This window comes from Callorhinus ursinus, unplaced genomic scaffold (genome assembly GCF_003265705.2).
Source record: "Callorhinus ursinus isolate GAN/ISIS: 27379988/994484 unplaced genomic scaffold, GSC_fseal_2.0 scaffold88, whole genome shotgun sequence".
NCBI classification, from domain to species: domain Eukaryota; kingdom Metazoa; phylum Chordata; class Mammalia; order Carnivora; family Otariidae; genus Callorhinus; species Callorhinus ursinus.
Window position 1 is genome coordinate 2161103 of NW_027397150.1, and position 18919 is coordinate 2180021.

General features: G+C 46.3%; 1 protein-coding gene across 1 annotated transcript; it reads right to left on the reverse strand.

Moving 5' to 3' along the window:
* Nucleotides 1-12031: 12031 nt before the first annotated feature.
* PEX19 (peroxisomal biogenesis factor 19) lies at nucleotides 12032-18271 on the reverse strand. The gene is made up of 8 exons (XM_025860635.2): nucleotides 18189-18271; nucleotides 16666-16775; nucleotides 16085-16250; nucleotides 15570-15655; nucleotides 14708-14869; nucleotides 13594-13770; nucleotides 13320-13364; nucleotides 12032-13156 (listed from the first exon to the last, which is right to left on the reverse strand). The coding sequence occupies exons 1-8, from the start codon at nucleotides 18256-18258 to the stop codon at nucleotides 13073-13075; spliced, it is 900 nt and encodes a 299-aa protein (XP_025716420.1). The 5' UTR covers nucleotides 18259-18271; the 3' UTR covers nucleotides 12032-13072.
* Between the last annotated feature and the right edge of the window lie 648 nt (nucleotides 18272-18919).

Sequence of the window (18919 nt, forward strand, 5' to 3'; positions counted from 1 at the left end):
CAGAAGGGGCGGGGCTTAGGGCCAACGGAAAACAGAGCGAGGGGCGCGTGCGCACTCCCGGGAGGCGAGGTTGTTTTCGCCGCGCGTTTCGAGGGGCTCGCTTTCCTCGCGCAAGCAAACCAAATGCGAGTTAGGGACCTCCCGGACTTGTGGTGGTGTGGTGGAAATAAACTTCATTTCTGGCGGGCTGGCTGGCAGCTTCCTGGGCGGCCTCTATTTTTGCCCTGCTTTTGAATACTGGAAACAGGCAAGTTGTCGCCGGGCTTCCTCTGAAAATCCCATTTCCTTTGAGGACCTGGTTTTCTTCAGTGGTTTTTATACCTTCGAGACCCGCTTCCCCCCGAGAGCTTCCATTACCCCATTTTCGAATTAAAAGAAGGGATTCGGAAGCTTCAGGTGCAGCCGAGCTATTCCAGAGGCTGTTTCTCCGCAGGGGGTGGTGTGCTGTGGGTTCCCCAGAATGGGCTTGGTGTTGCGCGCTCTGCTCCGTTCTGACACCTTAAAGGAAGCTTGCAGAAGTCTGGAAAGGTGGCTGCCAGGCGCGGGGATTTTTGACCAGGCCAGGGTGCAATCATCTGACCCCTTTCACCTCCTCTATCGCTCTCATCTACTATTAGGTCATTATGTTACTTAGACTGTTGCAATGGATACCTAGCTGGTTTGTCTACTTTCACTATTGACCTGCCAGTTAAACAGAAGGCAGCCAGTGTGACCTTTTAAAATTTAAGTCAGGTCACCCCACTACCTATATTATTACCCCAAATCTTCCCCATCACACACATACACACACACACAAAGTGATCACAATGGCTTCCAAAGAGGGCCTTATGTGTTGTGGCACCTGTTTCTCTGATTTCATCTCCTCCTTTACTACCTACCTCTGCTCTATCCTTATTGGCCTTCTCCAGTCTTAACTCCAGCCAAAGCATGATCCACCCTTACGGCTTCTGCATTTGTTCCCTCTTCTTGGGATACTCATGTACCAGATCTTTACTAGACTTGCTCTCTCCACTCAGTCAGATCTCTGCTGAAATCCTACTTATTCTGAGAGGCAGCTCTTGACTATTCCAACTAAAATGACATTCTACACCACCATCTTCCTCTGTCCTCTCACTCTGCATTGTTTTTTTCCTAACATTTTTTACCTGTGAACATTTAACCTATAATTATGTATCTGTAATCTAAGTATACTACTAGAATATGAACTCTATAGTGGCAGGGACTATATCTTTCTCATCTTTGTAACCCCAAACCTCTAGAAGAGGACCAGAGCACAAAGTAGCTGTCTGATGCCTTACCGTTCTATCCGTTCTTTCATTCACTCTGTCAACATCTGTTGAATTCCCACAGTGTGTAAGGCCCCTGTTCTAGGTACTGGGGCTGAAGCAGTAAAAAAAAACAAACCAAGATTCCTGCATTCACAGAACTTATTTCTCAGGGCAGGGGTTGGGGTGTAAGGGGAAGACAGGGTCACACAGACAATAATATTAAGGTTATGAAGACTAGTGGAAAATAAAGCAGGGTTTACCCGAGTAGATGTGCTTTTACTGAGGGGGTTCAGGAAAGGCCCTCTGCTGAGGTGACATTTGAATAAAGATTTGAAGTGAGAGAGTGAACCATACATACAGGGGAAGAACCTTCCAGGCAGAGGGAACAATAAGGTAAAAAAGACCTGAAGCTTGAGTGTGCTTGGTGTATGCAAAGATCAGCAGGGAAGCCAGTGTGGCAAAAGAGCAGATAGGAAATCAGTTTGGAGATACAAGATGGGAGCCGGATCACTCCCAGATTTATAGACCAAGGAGAGGACTTTGGATTTTATCTCCAAAGAGTGCTAAAAAGCCATGGAGGGTTCTGAGTAAAAAAGTGACAGGATCTGACTTATAAGTGAAGAGATTTACTCTGGCTGCTCCTTTGAAAACTGCCTGCAGGGAGGCAAAATAGAAGCTGAAAGACAGGAAGCTATTGCAAAAGATCTGTAAGACTAGTGTTGCAGTGGACGTGATAGGAAGTAGTTGGATTCAGGACATACTTTGAAGGTGGCAGAGGTGATTTGCTAATAGATTTAAGTCTGGAGTGAAAGATAAAGAGTCAAGCTATCTCAGGTTTTTTTGATTTGAGCGACAGGATAAATAGTAATGCCATTTACTGAGATAGAACTCCAGGCAGGAGGGGGGAGCAGGAGGAGAGGGTTTTTTTGGAAAAATGTCCAGTTCTATTTTAGACATGTTAAACTGGAGGTGCCTATTAGATTTCCAAATGGAGCTACTGAGTAAACAATTGAAATATGAATCTGAGGCTCATAGAAGACAATTGGTGGTATAAACTGGGGAGTCATTAAGGTATAAACGATGTATATAATTATGGAGTGGGGAGCGCTTACTCCATGTGGAAGAAAAGAGAAAGAGTCTATATATATATAGGCTGGACCCTCTAATCCCAAGGCGCTCCAACTAGTAAAGGTCAGGACGTAAAAAAATACAGCAAAATTTATTTAGAAGGAGCAACCGGGAAATAGAATTTATTTTATTTTATTTTACTTATTTGACAGAGAGAGAGAGAGAGAGAGAGAGAGACAGCGAGAGAGGGAACACAAGCAGGGGGAGTGGAAGAAGGAGAAGCAGGCTTCCCACAGAGCAAGGAGCCTGATGCGGGGCTCGATCCCAGCATCGTGGGATCATGACCTGAGCCAAAGGCAGACGCTTAACGACTGAGCCACCCAGGAGCCCCCAGGAAATAAAATTTAAAACCCGAGAGTAAAGGGTCTTATCAAACAAATGTCTTAAATGTTTCAAGGACACTATCAACTGTCATTCTTAAGAGTTTGAGGTTAAGATGACTGAAACTTGACCACTGGATTTGGAAACATGGAGGTTAAGACCTCAACAAGAGTGATTTTAGTGGAGCCATGGAAATAAAAACTTCCCACTGGGTGATCCGGTTTCTATGCTTACTCTGGTTACTATGCTTTGATGGACACCATTGCTCTTACCACCAAATCTTATTTTGGGCTTTCCTATTGCGTTTGAGGTTGTGATGATCATTACCCCTTCTAAATATTCATTCTCACAGATTTCTGTGACATGTATTTCATAGTTCTATTTATATCTCTTGACAGTTTATTTCATGAACTTCTCTTCCTCTTCATTCTACATGTTCTTCCAAAGGGATCTTATTCATTCTCACAGTTTAAACTACCATCCCTATCCCAAAGCCTGTATTGCCAATCCAGGCTTCTCCTTCAAGCTTGAGACTCACATACCTGATAGCCAATGGCATTTTTTAAAAAACCGCTTTATTGAAATGAAATTCACATACAATTCACCCATTTAAAGTGTGCAATTGAATGGCTTTTAGTACATTCACAGATACGTGCAACCATCACCACAGTCGATTTCCAACCATTTTCATCATCTCAAAAAAAAAAAACCCGGTACCCTGTGCTATTACCCCCTATCTCCCCATACCCCTCCAGCCCCAAGAAACCATTAACGACTTTGTATCTATGGATTTCCCTATTCTGGACTTCCATTATGAATGAAATCATATTTTTGTGTGTGACTGGTTTCTTTCACTTAGCATGTCTTCAAAGTTCATCCATGTTGTATCATGTATCAGTATTCCATTCCTTTTTATAACCAAATATTATTCCATTGTATGAATATACCACATCTCGTGTACCCCTTCATCTGCTGATGGGGTAATTTGGTTGTTTCTTAAGACTATTATGAATAATGCTGGTATAAAAATTCATGTACAAGTTTCTGTGTGGACACATGCTCCATTTCTCTTGGATATATACCTAGGAGTGGAATTTCTGGGTCACGTGGTTAACTCTCTGCTTCATCATTTCAGAAACTGGCAGTTTTTCAAAGCAGTTGCACCATTTCACATTCACACCAGCAGTGTATGAGGGTTCCAATTTCTCCCCCTCCTGGCCAATATTTGATTATCTAACTTTTTATTTCCAGCCATCCTAGTGGATGGGAAGTTGTATCTCACTATGGTTTTGGTTTGCACTTCCCTGATGACTAACAATGTCAAGCATTTTTCACGTTTATTGGACATTTTTGTCTTCTTTGGAGAAACGTCTATTCAGATCCTCTGCCCATTTTTAAATTGCCTATTACCGAGTTTTAAGAATATATATTCTAGATACAAGTCCCTTATCAGGCATATGATTTACAAATATTTTCTCCCATCCTGTGGGTTTTCATTTTTGATGGTGTCCTTTGAAGCACAAAGCTTTCTAGTTTTGATTAAGTCCAATTTATCTTTTTTTCCTTTTGTTGTTGTTCATGCTTTTTGGTGCCATACCTAAGAATCCCTAGCTAAGCCCAAAGCTATGATAGTTTTACCCGTTTTCTTCTAAGAGCTTTATGGTTTTAGTTACTACTTTTAGGTCTTTTTTTTTTTAAATATTTTATTTATTTATTTGACAGAGAGAGAGCTAGCGAGAGCAGGAACACAAGCAGGGGGAGTGGGAGAGGGAGAAGCAGGCTTCCCGCGGAACAGGGAGCTCGATGTGGGGCTCAATTCCAGGACCCCGAGATCATGACCTGAGCCGAAGGCAGACTCCCAACCACTGAGCCACCCAGGTGCCTATTTTTAGGTCTTTGACCTATTTTAATTTTTTAATATAACGTGAGGTAAAGATGGAGCTCATTCTTTTGGCTATCCAGTTGTCCCAGCACCACCGCTGAAAAGACTATTCTTTCCCCGCTGGATGGTTTTGGCACCCTTGTCAAAAATCAGTTGACCATAGATGTGTGAGTTTATTTCTGGACTCTTCATTCTATTCCACTGGTATGTGTCCATCCTTGTGCCAATAGCACACTGTGTTGATTACCATTGCTTTGTAGTACGTTTTGAAATCGGGAAGTTTGAGTCCTCCTCCGTTTTTTTCAGGACTGTTTTCTTATTATGAGTCCACCGCAATTTCATGTGATTTTTAGAATTACCTAGTCAATTTCCACAAAAAAGTCGGCTGGGATTCTGGTAGGGACAGCACTGAGATCATTTGGGAGTACTGCCATCTTAATGATGTTAAGTATTCTGCTCCATGAATATGAGATGTTTTTCCATTTATTTAGATCTCCCTTCTTTCAACAGGGAGTTTTGTAGTTTTCACAGTATAGTTTTGCACTTCTTTTGTTAAATTTGCTCCTAAGTACTCTTTTCCCCCAAGTATTCTTTTCATGTTATTGTGAACAGGATTGTTTTCTTAACTTCATTTTTGGATCATTCATTGCAAATGTACAGAAATACAATGGATTTTAATAACAGGGCGCCTGGGTGGCTCAGTCGTTAAGCGTCTGCCTTCGGCTCAGGTCATAATCCCAGAGTCCTGGGATCGAGCCCCGCATCGGGCTCCCTGCTCCGTGGGAAGCCTGCTTCTCCCTCTCCCACTCCCCCTGCTTGTGTTCCCTCTCTCGCTGTGTCTCTCTCTGTCAAATAAATAAATAAAATCTTTAAAAAAAAAAAAAAAGAAATACAATGGATATTTGTAAATTCATCTTATGTCCTTAGAATTTCCTATACGAGATCATGCCATCTGCAAATACGGCTTTATTTCTTCCTTTCCAATCTCAGTGCCTTTTATTTCTTTTTCTTGCCTAACTTCCCTGGCCAGAACCTTCAACACAATGTTGACTAGAAGTAGTGAGAGCTGATATCCTTGTGTTGTTCCTGATCTTAGGGGAAAAGTACCCAGACTTTCACCATTAAGTATATTGTTAGCTGTAGGTTTTTCATAGATACACTTTATCAGGTTGAGGATGTTCCCTTCTCTTCCAGCCATTGGTACTTTAACACTCCCAAAGTGAACTCACCTTTGCTCTACCTTTGCCAAACTCAAACTTCTCCTATTCTTATCTCTTAGTTGACACCACTGTTCTGTCTTAGGCTGGATTCCCTAGAAGCAGAGCTCAAAAAAGGGATCCTGTGCAATGGTTTGTTGAGGGAGTGCTCTTAAGTAAAACCGGTAACAAGAGTGAGGGAAGCAAGATAGGATAGGGGGAAAAGTTAGGTAAAGATATGGGTTCCTAAGTTTACCCTCCACCAGGAACTCTTGGCAAATACATGGCACATTTGCCCCACCTTGAGGAAAGGGGGAAGGATCATTTGCTGATAACACAATTACCAATTACAAGTCATCACTGATAATGCAATCTTTATCAGAATCCCAGCTGCCTTCTTTGCAGAAACTGGCATCTTATCATTGTCTGTGATGCTGTCCCTGGAAGGGAATAACCTTCCAGGAACTTCCAGAAGTGGCTCCATCGGCACAGAGGGCAATTCTCAAAAGGATGCAGCTGTGACCTATTAGCAGCCAAGACTTTACACTTCCTAGTAAAGAGGTTCTGGACAGGGTACCAATAATGCTTACTACAGTCCACTTCTAGCACTGCTCAGATCCACATGCTTTGTATACAAGTTCATTCTATCAAGGCAGTTTCTCCAGCATTCTGGTTAATCACAATTTCTGGGGACACTTACAAGAGGGGTCCCTAAGCTGTAAATGATATTATCTCCCTTCTCTAGCACCCATTCTGGATTCATCTCCCCATTGGCTAGCACTTGTTAGTCTATATGGCTTACCCAGTAGTAATCCAGACCCTCATCCCTGAGGGTTCTGAGGCCCTAAAGATCATGCCCTTATCAGGATGTAATTGTTGACTTCCTCATTTATAGTTAAACTGAGTATAGCAGGACCAAGAGGTATCTCAAGGATCCTATATGCATCACACACTTTCCTCTCCATGTCCCTGTTAGCAGTAGTCCTACTGCTAACTAACACTACCAGGCAGTGTGGTAACTTCTTTGCTTGATAGTCTGCAGGCATTAGGAGCTCAAAGTGACCAGAAGACAGCATATATTTAAGTTTATTGAGATTCTTATGTTGTGCCAGGTAGAAGGATCTCCCACCCCACCCCACCCCACCACCAAAACCAGGACCTCCAGACCCACAGAATTTAAAGTTGCAGGGATGTACATAAAACTCCTCAAGTAGATCACTGGGAGTGATGCTGAACAGGGTAACTTCTATTTCCACCCCTTGTTCCCAGAGCCCTTGGACTGAGGATAAAGCACCCTATTATGGTCATGTAGGTCTATACTGTACTGTAAAGGACAGCACCCCATTCTGGCTGGCACCACCAATGCACCTTCCCAAGGCCATCCCAATGCTCTACTAAGTCAGAAGCTTCTGGATGGAAAGGTATTTGGTAGGAACAGTATACCCTACTGTCACGCCCCCGTTGCCGCACCTGCTTTGTCTTAAATGGGTCCCTTGTTCCAAGGCATTATTATGTAGGATCCCATACCAGTAGATCAAACGTCTCTGAGTCTTTGGATGGTAGTACTAGTAGCTAAGGCACTTTAGGTAGGATAAGCAAAGTTAAAAAATATGTGATCAGAGTAAGCTGTCAGCGTGACTTTTCCAGCATGGAACTGTTGCCACCAGGTGGCGGGTTGTTCTTGAACAGTGGTACTGAACTAGGGCACCAGCATTGCTCTTTGTAGCTGACGGTTAGACATTTAAAAGAGCTAGGTCAGCCTTGGGTAAGAGAAGAGTCCAGTGCTAATAGGTGGATAAATAGCTCCATCTCTGCCAACAAGGTGATTCTCCTCATGAGCACACTGTGAAGAACAGGGCTAGGTGAGGCTCCTGACCAAATTGTCCTGTCCATTTGGTTATTAGTTAACACTTTTCTGGTGAATACTTTAACAAGTCCCACTCTCACAGACCCCCTGAAATGCTCTTCACCAGACCTTCTCCCGCATTTTCCTATCTTGCACCTTCTGGGCCCCTGACCAACCAGCCCACCGACTTTGAGTTCATGTATACTCTTGCTTCAGGCCACTTCTCTCCTTCCAGACCAAGTGGATGCTCAGCTCCATTGCATAAAGACCTACTGGTTGAGAATTTCTCATCATTGACTTTCAGGACTACTCTAGATGGGGCTGTTGAGAAGCAGTAGTCCATATTTGTCTTGCCCTAACATATCAAACCAACTCATCCACAAACCAGACCTGGATTTTTTTCCTCCTCTGTCAAATGGTTGCAGGAATTCTTACATTGCCACAGGCATGAGCTACGACAAAACCATCAGGGCACAGACATAGGTAATACAGAGGTCTGGGGACCCTTGTTTGCTTTTACTTGTACCCACTAAGTGTGTTTGGGCTTCTTCCCAAATGTACCACTTCCACTTTAAGATGGATTGCTATTGTATCCACCCAACCTTATGACTTGGCAGGTCTCACAATAACCAGCTGGTTATATGGGCAACTGGTCACACAGTCACTTGACATTTTGTGGTCAGGCACTGAGTCTCTATCAGGGCCTAATCGTATGCTAGGAGATGCTTTTCAAAAGATGAAACTTTCTTTACTGCAGATGGCATAACATTACTCCAGAACCGGAGAGATCTATGCTGGAACTCTCCTACTGTGGATTGCCATAGAATCCACACATCACCTTTCCCTACCACAGATACCTCTAGTACCACAGAATTTTTCAGGCCATACGACTCATGCAGCAGCGCTGCCTGTATCATAGCCTGGATCTGCTGCAAAGGCCTATCCTGCATTCCCAAGTACGGAATATAGTGCCTCCAAAACTGGAAGAGGGCTACCAAGAGACTGTGCTTCTTTCTTGCAGTAAAGGATACAAGAAGCAGTAACTTATCCCTTACTTTACAGAGAATGTCCCAGAATACTCCAGATCCCTGGACTCCTAAAAACTTAACCAATGTGTAGGACCCTGTAGCTCTGCAGGATTTATCTTCCACCCTCTGGAGTGTATGTCTCACCAAGGAATCCAAAATACTTGACACTGCTTGTTCATCAGGTCTGATTAGCATATTCCTACTTCCTGAGTAGCATAAGCTTAATAAAGCATACGAATGTGATATTCTGTAGAATGTCCAGCTCCCTTTGGACTACACTGTGACAATGGGGGAGAATTAATAGAGCTCTAGATCAAGACTGTGAATATACACTGGTGTATCACTTGTGAATGCAAACTGCTTCTGATACTCCTTTTTGATGGGTATTGAAAAACATATTCACTAGATCATGGGGTCAGCAAACTTTCTGTAAAAGATCAGACAGTACATATTAATAACCATACACCTATGACAGAAGCTGTGGTACTTTCTCTAGTAGAGAAAACACACCCAACACAGTACTGCAACAGGGACAACAACCTACTTCAGTTTACTGTAGTCCACAGCAATACAGTTTTTCCAAGAACCAGACAGGTGAAACTAAAGGAGGAAATGATGGAAACCCACACCCCTGCATCCTACCTTTTTAAGCATTTAACTAATCACTGCCATTTTCCCCAGAATGCGGTGTTATTTTTTATTTTCTATCTTGGCAGAAGTGGAGGTACAGTTTCAGGGGCTTCTGTTGGGGCTTTCTGCCAACTGCCAAATATGTCCATTCAGATTATACATCTGAAAAACTGAAAAAATGACCATAAAGTGGGTTTTTGGACCCACTGTGAGACAGACTTGGGCAAGCACTCCATTCTGAGCCCATATTTCCTTACTGCAACGTGGATGGGGTGTAGGGAGGGAAGCGCTGTGGTGGTGCTTTAGGTCGCTGGGTATCAGAGTCAGTTCAGACCCAGTATCCCGGGTTTTCCAACTTAAAAAATTTAGGTCATCTTCCCCCAATATACAGTTAACTAAGTAAATGGATCTTTTAATTGATAGGTTGAGTCTGAGAACTGTCTCAGGCCTAGGAAATTGGCAAGGAATTTTGACTTTTTGTTGAAGTTACTGACCTCTTTCTTCTGTTCATTCTTGATCTCTCTTAATTAAATATAAATCGATACCTTTCTTGGCTGTCCATTTATCTGGTCCCTAGGACCACCCATGTTCCATTAGCCAACTCCACTTTGAACATACTGCCCTTTTGGAAGTCCACCCACCCTGCTTCTGAGAGTTAAGTCTTGCCACTTGGCCTCTGCTATGCTAGGATCCTATCATCCTCACTGCTACAAGAGAAACCAGTTCTTAAACATCCCCTTCCATCAGCCTCCACCCACAGAGACAGCCACTTCTAAACTTCTCAAAGATACCAGTGACCCATTCATTGGTGCCTTTCCTTTATAAAAAAGAGTTGTCCCCAGGCCTTCCTGAGAAACAGGGTCAGTCGGTGGGTTTTCCAGTGTAATAAACATTCATTCTTGCATGCCCACTTCCTCTAAACCTTTTAATCATTTCTCATATGGTCTATCATCTCAACCTCATTTACTGTGGGCCATCAGTTTTTTTCCAAGTTCCCCAAAGCCATCTCTATAGCATATCATAAGCATCTCTTCATGCCCTTGCCAGAATGGTCCAGAGTTACAGGAAAATGTCCTCATTATCACAAATTCTGTATGACTTTGAGTCTTAATTCATGAAACCATCCAAACAACTACAAATTTATTATCTAACATACAGAATTTTGGAACAAAGGGGCACCTCCTTTTGAGAGCAGCATAAAAACTCCATGTACAGCTTACACCTAAATTTTGTGGTTATTTTTAAGCAAGAGAAAAGGCTAGAAAAATACTATAAATACCCTTACAGTGACATTCCTTGCTAAAGAAAAAAGTTCACTGGGCGCAATCCTCATGTGAGAGAGAACAGGTATAGAAATGTAACAGTGTGGCCGATGGAGCGATGGAGCTATGGAGCCCGGGGAGGGCCCCAGCAGTGCTACTCAAGGTGGTTCAAAGACTTGTACTGGTCCATGAACAGGTTTTTTTACTAGTCTACAACATGATGAGTTAGAAACTGAAAGTGTTTAGACATCTTGTAGCATTTTGACATTGCTGTGATATCCAAGTGCATGATCCATGGACTTACCCTGCTGAAAGGGGTCTGGTCAGTTCAGGTGTTGTGAAGCCTGTGTAGTGGGCAGCATACTGTGTGAACTGCACACTTGTCATGGGCAACAGGAACACTTCTTAGTGTACAAAGGACTGGATATTTGTAAAGCAAAAAGCTTGGTCCTTTACCACACACAGTTTGAGGACTGCTCTATCCTTCCATAAGTCACAGAATCACTCAAATAGTGCTTCTGGAACAGAGAGTAACTGGAGGTCCATTTGTTTATGTTCAATCAAAATGAAAACAAATGACTTCAGAACAAAACTAAATTGGACTAGGGCATCTGTTTAGATTCCTGGAGTAAGCCCTGACTAGGCCAGCGGGAGTGAGAATTTGTAAGAGAAAGCCGCCAGTCTAATAGGCCCTTGGTTCAAGGGGCAGGGCCTTTGTTCTTCCCTTCTCCTCTCTATTCCTTGTCCAGCTTTTGGCCGGAGCTAGATGGAGAGAATTTTGGCCCTTCTGTGACCACCATCACAAGTCTGCCTGCCCTGTTCCCACCTCCTGCAGCTCTACCTTAGAGTCTCAGATTCAGACTGGGGATCTGCCATACTCTGATAAGGTACAGTAGCTGGATGCTCCCAAACAGCCTGAGGCCCTCAGAGCACTTCCTTCCTTGTCAATAGCACAGAACATGTAGGATCATTTTAAGGGGTGAAAAGCTTAACCCAAGGAAAGTGGCATGTCAGGAACACAAAGTGACTCAGATGCCGAATGCACCCTTGCTCTGTGCATCATCTTCTGAGTGCTGAAACGGAACAGCCAGCTGGCCTGACCAGAGTACCCACCAACACATGGCAGCCAAGGTCCATGGATGCATTGGTTCCCAAAGAGAGGTGCAAGGTCAACTCAAAAAAAAATAGTAATTAAAAAAAAATGTTAACATTACTAACAATAATAAGAATGTCAAATGTTAAGGAGCAGTACCAATTGAAGGGTTTCCCAGGTTGAAACACCCAGAGAAAATGAGGCAAGATGGCCAGTCTCCTTTGCCAAGTGGGGTGCAGACCGAGCTGGGGAAGGGGGTGGTGGTAGAATCCCACACTGCAATGTTATGCAGAACTAGTATGCAAACATTCCTCACACTGCAGATTGCAGAAGGTGAGGAAGACCAGAGAAAGACCTGAATGAAAAACAGGCCACACTCCTCAATCAGAATATTTATTAGTCAAGAAAAAAGACCCAGGCTGCACCCACTCCAGTTCCCAAGTCACCTGCTTAATCAAGGGACAGGATTCAAAGAAATCGGAGGTCTCAGATAAGCCAGAACGTATCTGGGGAAGAACAGTCATTCGTTTCCTAGACCTGACACTGTAATTATATGTGTTTTCCAGGGAGAGGGGCCAATCAGAGTGGTGGATGGCCCAGATGAGGGGAAATAGGATGGCCCTTCTTTGTCACAGCTTGGGTTCAGAGAAGGGTTGGAATTAACAGGTATTTAAAAAGAGAGATAAGAGAGGCAGGGGGTGCAGGAAGGTCAAGGGCTGGTTTCACCCAGATCACACAGCACTGTACAAAGACCCAAGGTAACAACTTTAGTTCTCAGGCTGGAACAGAGAGTTGAAGGCTCAGCACCTCGAGAGAGGAGAATCCCAGGGCTTCTCTTTCAACCCTACTGTGATTAGATGCAAAAGCCCCCACTTCCTTTTCCTTCACAGAATTCACAACGGTCTGTCTAAAGGCAGGAGGACATGGTGATAGACCTAGAGAACCAGCCCAGGCTGTTTCTCCCCATTCATTCCCAAAGGCCCTGCCCAAAAGAACTAGAGAAATACAGAGTCCCAGGACTCTGTCTCTGCTCCCCAGGTCCAAGAGGGAGTAGAGACAAGGCACAAAGACCCTGGATGCAAAAGCGAACATCAGTGTGGCCACATATAACATTATTTGGGAGGGAAGAAAGTACACGCCCCACAAGGGATGCCTTCCTTCACCTGGAAGGTAGCTGGGCCTTTGCTAGTAGCAGAAACCACATGGATAGGGCTCACAGAAACAGCCTGCACAATAGGCCATATTTCTAGAAAGACAGAGTAAAAGCCTCAGCTGGTATGGCACAATCTCAGCTGGGACGACAGAGGGCAGTGGGCAGACTGCTCTTGCAGACGACACTCCTGCCTCAGTTCCCAGTGGTTCTGCTGACTCCAGATGCTCCCCATGGCTGGGAATCAGGGACAGACACGTGTGGTGTTTCACATGATCAGACACTGTTCGCCATTGGCACCTGGTGGGCCTGACAGATTGAGGGCATCCAAGTCAAAGTTGAGGCCAGGAGGCTGGAGAAGAGATGGAGGGACTGAGATTACTCCTCTTACCTCAAGTGAGAGCTTTTGAAGGTGCTTCCCCTGTAGCCACAGTGATCGCTTCAGGTGCTATCATTAAAGATTACAGAATTCCAGAAATCTGGGACTCACATTCAAATCTAGAAGATATACTCACCATCTCCCCAGCCAGTTCTTTTGGAGGATGGCCCAAATCCTGTAGCTGGAAAATAAGAGGAACTTGAGAAAGAGAAAATCCTAGAAAACAATAGAGCAGCCCAAGAAGAATCTGAGCCATGGTCTCTCTTCTGTCTTCTGGGGACCAGGCTATGGGACCTCTCTTGTGCTCCCTCCTCCACCTGGGTTTGGCAGTGTGGCATTCTTCCCAGATACCTCCTCCACCGAACACCCAAAGAGACAGCACCGGGGCACACAGCACGAGGAGGCCTTACCTGCTGCATAAGATCCAGCACTAACTCAAAACGAGCCTTCTGAGTGGCCTCACTGTCTGTGGGGCTCTCTGCCTCAAACTGCTCACATATCTTGCCCATGACACCATGCTGTTCCTGATATTTTTCAAACTGCTCTGGAGGAAGAGACTCCCGGTGACTCTGCAACCATTCTGGATACTAAGGAAAAACAGAATGGGTGGGGAAGAATTAATGAACAATGGATAGGAAAGGCAATTAATCCATTAAACAATGGATAGGAAAGGCACGGCCCACCGCGGGCAAGCACCCAACCAGAGGAGCGGAGGACAGGGCTAAGGAAGAAAGAACGCTCAGCCGCTTTCAGGAGCGAGAAAAGGCAATTTCTATTGTTTTCTGCCAAGAAAAACAATAAAATATGAAGGGAAAGGGGAGGACATGGAGGAAAGAAAAACTAAAGAAGTGAGTTCAGCGTAGAAAGTGGCACTGACTCCAACCACATCACCTGGCTATGCTAGCACGGATGGTCACCAGAGGATGGTGCACTTCTTCTGCGAAGGGCTACATGGTAATATATTGTAATATATTAGCCCTTATGGGCCATACGTGATCTGTCACATAGTCTTTCTTTCTTCTGTTCTGACTTTACAACCTTCAAAAATTCTTAGCTTGAGAGTTGGCTTTGGTCCACCTAGACCTTGGCCTGCTGACTCCTGGTCTATAACTACTCACTTCCCACTCGACCACATGTTGGACCGTGTCACTGAAACGCTTCTATTCCTGTATTCTGTAGGCTCTCTGACAGCAGGGACCATCTTTTACACTACTCTTAAACTGTTCATAGCATAAAACAAGCAAAAGAAAGGGCTGGTCAGACAGCAGCCCCAAACCAGTTTACAGAAACCAGAGCTAAAGGAAGACTTCCCCTTTTACCTTCAACATCTTCAGTGTGGTACCTTTATTTCCAGAGACATAGCTCCTCCCCAGCCCTCCTGCTCCAAATACACAAAGGAGAAAAGAGTGGATGGCTTGTGCACTCGAGTTACTCTCTAGCTCTGTAGGCTCTAAGCAAAGTAGCCCACAGCGGTTGACACAACAGAAAACAAGGAGGAAAAGCAGAAATGTTAAGTTCACAAACCTTTTCGGTAATCTCCTTCAGTGATGGGTACAGCACATCCTTGGACAGGAGGTTCTGCATGATGCTCTGCATAATGGGGAGGATGTTCCCTTCCCCATCCCCTTCATCCATGCCCAGCCCTTCCATGGCCTTGGTCAGTTCCTCCTCTGACATGCCTGAGTTCTAGAAAGGAAAGAAAGGAGGTGAGCAAATACAGATGGTCCCTGACTTAGGACCACTTTTCAACTTTATGATGGTGTGAAAGGGATGCACATTCAGTAGAAACCGTACTTCAAATTTTGAATTTGGATCTTTTCCCAGGCTAGTGATATGCAGATGATACTCTCTTGTAATGCTGGGCAGTGGCCATGGCTCCCAGGCAGCCACGTGATCACCAGGGTCAACAACTGATGCACTGACAACCATCCCATCCCCTTACAACCACTCTGTTTTTCACTTTCAGCACAGCATTCAATAAATTACATAAGATACTCAATACCTTATTAGAAAATAGGCTTTGTGGTGGATGAATTTGCCCAACTGAAGGCTCACGTCAGTGTCCTAAACGTGTTTAAAGTAGGCGAGGCTACGCTGTGATGTTCAGTAGGGTAGGTATATTAAATGCATTTTCAACTTATGATCATATTTCCAACTTATGATGGGTTTATCAAGGTGTAACCCCATCGTAAGTTGAGGAAGATCTGTATGTTGCCTTCTTGGAATGCTTATCACCCTTTCAGGTGGGAAAGAACTACTTAAACTTGCCTGCAGCAGAATAGTGGGGCAGGAACAGACTTCACATGCTACCAAATAGTCTGTCGTTTGAGACTCTGCTGCTGATGTGCCTGAGAGGTCCCTCATGGCCCCTACCCCTCTCCCTCACCTGAAGATCAGTGGCATTTTTGGCGAGTCCACTTAGTGTCTCCTTCAGGCAAGACGTAAATTCTTGTTGGGAGGTTGCGTCACTGCCTAAGGAAGATCAAGAAAGCCAAGGTCTTTAGGTTTTATCTGTCTGCTTACCCAGACTGACCTGGTTATCAGCTTGGATATGGAACATTTACTAGTGGATCACTAGCACTCCAAATCTCTGAATCCTCTGTGGTTATCTTCATAGCCATTTTCACAAATCTACAGGAACTGTGTGTCAGTTTGTTCTCCATGATGACACCCACAACACTGTGACCTTTAAAACGGTCAGTTTTTAATAATCTTTTCAATGACTTTTCAGCCTCAACCCTTTCATTAAGCCATGTTCCTATCCTCTTCCCATCTCCTGGCCCCACCCCACGGCAGTGATATAATGAGTGCTATCAGCTTTACTAAGAGTTCTAGTGTTCTCAGGCAATGAAGATGACCGAAGTTTGTTCAGACAGTTCCAGCCCTCGGGGCCTTCCTCACCCACTCTCCCGGCAGCTTCTGAGAGCTTTTGGAACTGCTCCACCAGGTGGGGCTCTTCCTCAGCCAACTCCTTCATCGCCTTCTCGAACTCTGCAGTGGCTTGGGAAGCCAGCTCGCTGTCAAACAGTTCCTGGAAAAACTTCTCTTGGGAGGCAAAGAGGGCATCCTGCAGGGAAGAGGTGGCCAAGATGCATCTCTTACTTGGCAACCCTCAGACAGAAGCCACAGGCAGTGGCTCTGGGAAATGCAGTGCTTCCCTCCTGCCCACCTCCACTGGCCATTCTAACTCCTCTCCTTAAGGAGAACAGTAAGAAAGGCATCTGACCACTGAGGAAAGGGTATGGCGTGGCATTCCCAAACCAACCATTTAAACCTGCTCTTTTTTCAAAGAACTTCCTCGAGATCCCACCACTCCATCATCAAAAGTCCCTGTTTACCAGGACTGAGGCCTGAAAGAGCACTCAGCAGTGTAAGGCCAAGGCCTCCTCCCCCCAGTCCACTCCAACCCACAGGGGCTTGCCCCACCACTGCTCAGAGATGCACGCCCACCCCCCCCTCCCTTAAGAGGGCGGAATTTATACTTTGGCAGTGTCTCCTGGCGATCTCTTCTGGGGCCCCGAAGCATCAGGGGCTGTGGTGGCAGGAGGGGGTGCTGGGGAGGGTTTGGCCTTATCGAAATCATCAAGAGCACCTTCAGAGACAAGAGACATAGTGTGTGTGTTGGGGATGGAGGAGGATGCAAGGCTGGCGTCAGGGGACGGTAGTTCTGGGCAAAGCATTAAGAGAACAATCTTTCAAAGTGCCAACCTATTTTTTTTTTTTTTGAGTCTCCCTCTCCTGGCCCACCCCTCAATAAGCTCCCCATTTCTCTCCCCATTACCCAACTTATGCGATCAAAGGAGAAGAAATCCCTTGAGATGGAAGAGGCATCTCTCTCAGAGCCGGGAGGAGAGAGTTAAAAGTTCTGCAAAGACATCTCCGTCTACACAGTGCCTTCCTTGCCACATCTAATGGTTCCCCAGAAATCCCCCACAAATATCCAACAGGAGCAGAGAGCGCAGATGTCCTTACACCCCTGGACGCACGCTGGCGCCCTCAAGGGAATAGTTTTTGGCAAGAAAGCAGAAGCCATGTGGTGTTCCACCCAGCTTCCCATGGGTCCTGGCACTAGCACAAGCGGAGGGACAGCGCGCTGCACTCCCTGGAGAGCATCACACTCTCTTCTCTCATCCTCGGACTTGGCCCTCCTGTGGCAAAGCTCCTGGAGCTCCCTCTGGCCTCCTCATCTCTGCAGCTAACCATGTGCCAGTCCACACAGAGTCACTTGGCATTCCTCACCATTTCTGTTCATCTTTCCGTCAGCCCACATCCCTGTGACTGGGCAAGAGACAAAACATATGCCCCGCTGCCCTGAAAACCCTGAGTCCTCACCCCCCTTCTGCCTGCCAGGCCAAGGGGGAGGGCACGGCCCACCGCGGGCAAGCACCCAACCAGAGGAGCGGAGGACAGGGCTAAGGAAGAAAGAACGCTCAGCCGCTTTCAGGAGCGAGAACCGCCTCCCTCTAAAACCGCGGAAGGGAGCTGGCTTGAGCTCGGACATGGCGAAAGAACTGGAATAGGGCCTGCCGAGGAAAAGGTGAGAGGCCTGGGGAAAGAAAGGGGAGAGGACAGCGCACAGACGGCCGCGCCACGGACCTGTCGACACTTAAAGCAAGCGGCCCGTGAGCGTCGGGGTCTTCGGCCGCCAAGGACCGAATGCGGCTGCTGGCGGGAAGGAAGTTAGGTCCGAGAACTCGCTCACGTCGAGCAAGTGGAGGTCGGGGTCGGACCGTGAAACGCCGTCCGGTGGGTTACCGTTTCCCCTCCCGCCCGGAAATCAACGGTCTGACACGCTCAGGGGCCCAAGGTGGGCTCCTCAGCCCCCGCCGCGGAGGAAGGGGAGGGTGACCCAGAGATTTTCTTCGGAGTCGCAGGCAGACCCTCCGCCCCCGGTCAACCTTTGGAAAGCCTCTCCCGCTCCGCCCCCAATCTCTCAGGTTCAGTTTACCGTCGAATGAGCCCTTACAACCGCCCCCGTCGGGTCTCTCCCTCTACCAGCTCTTACTTTCCAGGAGCTCTTCCAATTCCCGGTCAGCGTCGGCCCCGGCACCACACTCCTCCTCGGCGGCGGCCATCTTGCTCTCTCCGGCTTGCCGTAGGAGGCGGGTCTCCGCGGCGCCTGCGCCCCGCCCCGCCCCGCCCCTTCCCCTCGTGCAACCAATAGCAGTGCTGGTCGGTGCGGAGCCGCCATTTTTAAAGGGACAGGAAACTGTGGGAGTTTTTTTGGTCTTGTTTTGGGTTTTTTGGGGGTTTGCCTTTCCCCCCCCCTCTTTTCTCCCTTCTGGCCAGGAACCGGTGAACTCACGGAGTGGAACTTCTTGTCTTACTGTTAACTTCTGCCAGGTTACTTAGTAGCCTAACTTCATTTCAACTTCTCGCATTATCCAGAGAAGTAACTCTTTCATCGTTTTCCTCAACACTTCACACTCTCAGGCGTTCGATATATTTTACCTCCCTGGTTTCCTGTCTCCCCGCCGCCGCCGCCGCCTAGAATTTAAACACCACGCCGGCAAAGATCTCCTAGTGTGGCCTTCACTGCTGGGTTCTCAGCTCGTGGACTGGGCCTGCGGTCGGTAGGCGCTCCCTGGCCGCCCGTTGCCCGCCCAGACCCCGACGAGGCACACTTCTCCGTGGAGTCTAGCGGCTCTCTCTCACCTCCCGTTCCCCATCAGGACTGCCAGGACTGAAGGACACGGGCCTAGAACCCAGAACCCAGTGTCAGCTGAAGCACTTCAG